At 41.1% G+C, this 6208-nt stretch overlaps 1 protein-coding gene across 1 annotated transcript in view; it reads right to left on the bottom strand.

Moving 5' to 3' along the window:
- Positions 1 to 581: 581 nt before the first annotated feature.
- Positions 582 to 6208, bottom strand: part of otog (otogelin) — a 42128-nt gene continuing 36501 nt past the window's right edge. The window contains exons 48-53 of the mRNA XM_076147044.1: positions 5975 to 6153; positions 5696 to 5800; positions 5326 to 5445; positions 4629 to 4674; positions 1851 to 1930; positions 582 to 1668 (exon numbers count right to left, since the gene is read on the bottom strand). Of these exons, the coding sequence (XP_076003159.1) occupies positions 1468 to 1668; positions 1851 to 1930; positions 4629 to 4674; positions 5326 to 5445; positions 5696 to 5800; positions 5975 to 6153 (731 nt within the window). The 3' untranslated portion in view covers positions 582 to 1467. The remainder of the gene's footprint in view (positions 1669 to 1850; positions 1931 to 4628; positions 4675 to 5325; positions 5446 to 5695; positions 5801 to 5974; positions 6154 to 6208) is intronic.

Below are 6208 nucleotides of genomic sequence, written 5' to 3'. Positions count from 1 at the left end.
ATAACAAGATTTATTTGTTGTTTTAAATGGAAGTTAGTAAAGAGAAGAACAATGACACAGTGACATGCATTTGTCTTAATATTAGTGACACTAACTTTTCCAAATACAATTTTATAAAATGAACTGTGTGATGTGGCAAATGTAAACGGATTGCAGGACAGAAAACCTCTTAAGATGAGGAGAAACTTGATCCTATAGGTTCTGTGGTGTGAAGCTGGTTTGGTTTTGGGGAAATCCGACACAAAATCTGAAAATGTGCCACACAGGGCATAGATGGAGGTGGTATTACAACTCATATGCATCATGTGGTGATGCACATGGATTTGTCATGAATTTAATTCAGTGAACGACCCAAAAAATGTATGACCATAATGGGAAACACTACCTCAACTGTCAATCAAATCTCATGTTCTTGAGTGGAGGGAGTCGTTCAGATTCTCACTCCACTCCACAAACGTACCGACTGCTGTTTTAAACTGAGGCTGACTGGCGTGTAGCACAAAATTGCAAAACTCCACTCACTGTGCAACTACAGTTTAGTTTTTCCAAAGGAAATATTTATTGAAAATGCAAATGTACACTTGTATGATACAAATCGTTTTAACTCTGCTTTCCAAGTGGGTCTGTTTGATATGGACAAACACATTGAAATAATAATTTATGCCACAGAGAGATGTGCATCTACTGTATAATACACCATCAAGCCCTCTGAATTGAAAGCCAATCAGCTCTCCTATCAGTTCATTCAAAATAACAACAAAAAACCAAAACCAAAAGTATTCATACAAATTTTGTTTGTTCATTTGCACCAAATGCTTCACTTCTGCACCCCATAAAATCAGAACAGCTGTGCTCTATCAAACAATAAATAAATAAAGTGCTCCACATACAGCTGGATTTAAATCTGCAACACCTCACTAACATTGATTATATGAAGTATATTTCATATCACTGGATATACAGTTTATTTTGGTCTCTCTAACTGTGAAATATCTAACAAAAAAAAATCTGATACTGCTAAACATTTCAACAAAGAGGAAACTGAGCTATTTACACAAGGCACATTGTGTGGAATTCTGGCTGGAATGATGACTTTCCGAAGGGAGCATAACAATTATGTAAATATGTAAATTCTGTTTCTCCTCTGCTCACAGACCAAGGGTTAATTTCAACGCTGTCTTATATAAACGTGTGCTGGAGTGTGCAGGGAGCTGGCAGTGCTGCATTTAAATTAACAACTAGATTTGTCTGCAGTACCACCTCCATACCAGTAGAGGCAATAATATAATCTGTAAAACAGTTCTACTGCCGGTGGAGTCAGACATGCAGTCCTGTCAATCAAAGCTCAATATTCATCTCTCACTGTACGAATGCATTTCAATGGTCCCGAATGCTGTGTGTGTGTGTGTGTGTGTGTGTGTGTGTGTGTGTGTGTGTCTGTGTGTGTGTGTGTGTGTGTGTGTGTGTTTAGGACCATTGGCAGGAGCAGTCAGTGGGCTCCTGTATGTTGTAGTTGACCCAGGTTGTGTTGCCGCTGCAGTAGAGCTGCACAGAGCGCTGCTGTAGCCCCATTTCCCTGCAGCACTTGCAGAAGCGAGCATATGTGTTGATGTTGTAGTTGTAGATGCTGGCGGAGGGACATTTCCCATCACAGGACACAATATTAACCTGCAGATTTAAGAGTTGAAAGCTTTAAACATTTTAAAACTGAATGTTCATGTGTTCAGGTTCAACATTTCTTTAACATTACAGAATAGGGGAAATATTTAACAGCTGTATTAGCTTGTATTGTTTTAATGGCTATATATTGTAAGTATTACTTCTAAAACTTTCATGAACAGCTCACATACCGGCCTGTTGCTGCGACAGTCATTCTTCCTGATCGTCATCCTCACTGTCACTTTCTGACACGACTTCCCATCTTCTTTGCCTGTTCACATAACAACAAATTAAACCAACCAGTGAAATGATATTTAGCAGGAAGCATCCAGAACAAAACATCTGAGGAGAGACAATCAAAATTAAGAAGATTAGGTGCAGGAGGAGGAGGAGGAGGAAAGGAGACATGACACATTCAGAACACACAGAAGCTGTAAAAGGTTAAGGTAGATGAAGGAAGTGAAGGAATGAAAAACAGAAATTATAATTATGGTGAGCTTCCTCGAACGAGAAAAGAGGAGGCTTCCTAAACAAGAAGTAAGGAAGGAGGAAGCTTCCTAGTTACGCAGAACATACAGTGTGTCCAGAAATTGTTACATTTGTCACTCTGAAGAAACTACACAAAGCTTGGTATAGGAAAGTAGTATAGTAGTAGCCACTGCAGAAGACCACCGTGTAATATAAACCTATTTTTTTTTTAAATATATACAGTTTAATGTAAAAATTCTCAGTCACACAAAGATCACAGATTCACAATGGCTATGTGTCGCATTAATCATTAAAATAAAGTAAACAATGACTTCTCCCATGAATCCTGCTTGTTTCCTGGTCTTTGACTTCCTGCCATCACTATCTCTGTGAGCATTAGCACTGCTTGTTGTGGAAGAACAGACCCAGCAAGAATGACAGCAATAAGCAAGTACCTCCAGAGAGTGAGACAGGTCTTCCAGCGTCAGCTCAAAGGAAAGACCAAGATGTATGGTCTAACATAGACCAATGAGCTGGTTTATACAATACATGGTGGATGATGATATCCTGGAAATGCACAGATACCAACCGACCACCATCCAAAGTCCAGCACCCACAGACTGAACACCAGCCGGACAGGGAAGGGGATAAAGGGATAAAAAAGCTTTAACTGAGAAATTTCCATATCCGCCAGGCAACAACCACCTTACATGGATTTCATTAGAAAGATGTGTTAAGCCGGTATGAACATAGGTGGGTTTGAATGTTTGTTTTCAACATTCTCCTCTATCATTTCCCAATACACAAAAACAAAGAATTCCTTGATAACAGGGAGGCCGTAGGGAGGCAGTAGCTCAGTGGATAGCTCAGTAGCGCAGATAGCACAGTAGCTCAGTGGATAGAGCTTCTGCTTGGAAACCGGAGAGTTGCGGGTCCGAGTCCCTGCCGAGGTGCCCCTGAGCGAGGCACCGAACCCTCAATTGCTCCCCCCTCTGCGAAGGGTGGTAATGTAATGTAAGTTGCTTTGGATAAAAGCGTCTGCCAAATGATCGTAATGTAATGTAATGTAATAACAAACCCTCCACATTCTTAAAGTGATAGTGTGCACTGTTATCCAAATGTTTTAATTACATTGAGATTACAAAGACCACCAAGCCAGAGGTGCTGCGGTTTTATTTGAGGATATTACAGTAACCAAAGACGAACAATCATGTTGTGATATCCTGGTTTCTCTACTGATAAATAACTCATGGTAAATGCCACACATAGCTGTTTAAGTTGCTGTTTCAGTTGTCCAACCAGCCGTCCCCTGGTTGGACAGCCATGGAGATCTTCTGCAGCGGCTACAGGTTCCACAGTGACAGACCCAGACACCAGCCCACTTCAGTAACTACTGACACATGCAGACGTCTATGCCAGACTACTTGCCTACTACCAACAGTACATTGTTGGCAATCAACAATGCACTGCCCAGACAGTGCTAAATGGGGAGAGAGTTTAGCTGTCATGTACATGATCCACAGGGAGGAGGGGCCAATGCATCTTGTTGTCCTCTCAAGTGTGACATCATTTTTCAGACCACCCAAGGTGTTGTAGTCCCGCCTCTTTTAAGAGTAAGGCGTGGATTGTTGTGAATGCTGTTATTTACATCCAACATTTATAATTCTGATTCTGATTTGGTTCTGGTGAGCTTTAAGTGATCACAAGCTAAACATAATATATCATGGGTTGAGGAGGCGAAGCAAATGTGGCTACACTTTATTTTTAAAATAAATACGCTCACATTTATTTAGAATTTATTTGAGAATTGATTATCTGACATTTTTTAGCTGTTTTCCATGCAGAATATTTTTCTAAATGTATAAACTCAGAGAGGCCGAGAGGAGATGACAGTTGAGAGGACGTTCTGAACAGGGGAACAGTTCGTAGTCAAACTGTCGGGTCTCCTTTGAGTTTTAATTGTGTTTGTTCTTTTTTGGGAGGGAGTACATTGTTGAATATCAACAATGGCGCTGGTAAGCCTTGTTGTTTTGGTACCTCGTTCACAGTTTGTGTTAACTGTGGGAGTCAATGGGCTAACGGGGAAAGGGAACAGAGGGTATCCAGTACCTGGTGGGATTGGTACATGATGGTAAGCTGCAGCACATAAACCACAAACCCACTCGATGCTTTTCAGTGACAGCTCCTTTTGTCATTTGACACTGTACAAGAGGAATCTGGTGCCATTTTTACTGACACAACTTTTAACTGGATATTGCCGCTCACTGAAAAGCACACTGACAGATCCTTCTAATCTGAATAAACAGCAAACAAAAGCTCAGCTCCAGGCACGAGCCAATTAAAACATCTGGTTGAGGATTTTGGACTGACACGGACAAACTGAAGGGCAAACATGTTGGAAACATGTTGAGCGACAGGTGAAGGCGCTCTTCAGTGTCTGCTGCAGCCTACAGCTCTACGCTAACTACAATACAGCTGCTACCATCTGCTCAGATACTCACATGTCTTGCAGCATCCATCCATGTAACTTACTACAGTTCCACCAACCTGAGAGAAGATAATGAAGTCAAAATATTTGAATAAAAGATAACAACAGAAGCATCTCTTTCTGTAATTCTGTGTGTCAGGAAACAACCAAGTATAATTAACAGGAAACAAGTATGTTTTTAAAGGCTGACACTAAGATTGAAGCCTCTATTTGCTTTTATTTAGTATCAATGATCAACTTTGTCAGGTTTTGATGCCCGTCAAATCCGTCCATCTTTTTAATTATTACATTTTCAATTGGATTTGCACAATATTTTTGTAATTTCTTTTGGATTCTGATTGAGTTTCACAGATTAGAAATTCTTAAATTCAGAAATGAATAAAAAACTGTGCATGTGTTTGTTAAACAGAAACATACATGAAAAAGTAAATGAATAAATTGGAAGTTTTCATTTTGTAGCCATCCAGTGCTGAAATCATTAATTGTGCTTTGACCAGACCCATACAACGTGTCACCCCAAAGAGTCATGTCACAATTAGGGGTGACATACTGTATGGGTTTACTGATCAATTGTACCAGAAACTTCAATTGAAATTTGAAAATTGAAAACGCGCAGGTTTGTGTGTGTGTGTGTTTGTGTGTTTGTGTGTGTGTGTGTGTGTGTGTGTGTGTGTGTGTGTGTGTGTGTGCTTGTGTTGTATCATCCTCACCTTCATACATTCACTTTCATTGAAGGGGGGGCAGCTGAAGTTATAGGAGATGAGTGTGGGTCCAGACAGAGTGTCTGTGCAGTCAAACTTCATGCAGTTTGACACCCAAGATTTCCCAGGCTGCAAACGGCAACAGCAACAACACTAAGCACTGCGATTACAAGCCTTCATTGTTGACTCATTTGTGTTTGATGAAGCTCTTGCTCAAGAATAAATAAAAAAATGCTCAGTGTAATGGCACTGTAATAATATTTTTTTCTGATTAAATAATGATTTACAAATGCAATCAGCAAAGACCTGTGTGTGTGTGTGTGTGTGTGTGTGTGTGTGTGTGTGTGTGTGTGTGTGTGTGTGTGTGTGTTCTTCTGACCTTATGGAGCATCGTTGTCCCGTTTTCATGTTTGTGGAGACAGGAAATATTTTTACAAACACCACAGCACATCGACTGGTCCTTCGGAGAGATATAGATCTGATTCTGAAATACACACATTAACAATACACACTTGATATAGAAGAGGAGTAAAAACAAAGTCAAGATAATAAAAAAGATTCATTCAGTCCAGCCCTGCATACTCAGAGCCTATAGTGCGTGCGCGCGTGCGTGCGTGCGTGCGTGCGTGCGTGCGTGCGTGCGTGCGTGCGTTCTTACAGGTTGGCACTGAGCGGAGCAGTTGGTGCTGCTGGTGCGCAGTAGGTGGAATCCGCTGCTTGGGTCCAGGCTGTGGCTGCACTGCCTGCTGTGACACAGACCATCCTCGCCGTGCTCCACAAGGGTCTGACCAGGCCTTAATACACCCCTTTCACCATACACACACACCGCCTCGCTCACTGGAGAAGAGAGGAGAAAAAGGAGGTCAAAGGCCACGCCACATTCAGATTTTCT

Source organism: Genypterus blacodes, unplaced genomic scaffold, assembly GCF_046128005.1.
Source record: "Genypterus blacodes isolate CSIRO-AG114 ecotype Tasmania unplaced genomic scaffold, CSIRO-AGI_Gbla_v1 ptg000036l_1, whole genome shotgun sequence".
Lineage (NCBI taxonomy): Eukaryota > Metazoa > Chordata > Actinopteri > Ophidiiformes > Ophidiidae > Genypterus > Genypterus blacodes.
The sequence above is the reverse complement of the archived record's forward strand: the minus strand, read 5'-3'. Positions and strand labels throughout refer to the sequence as shown.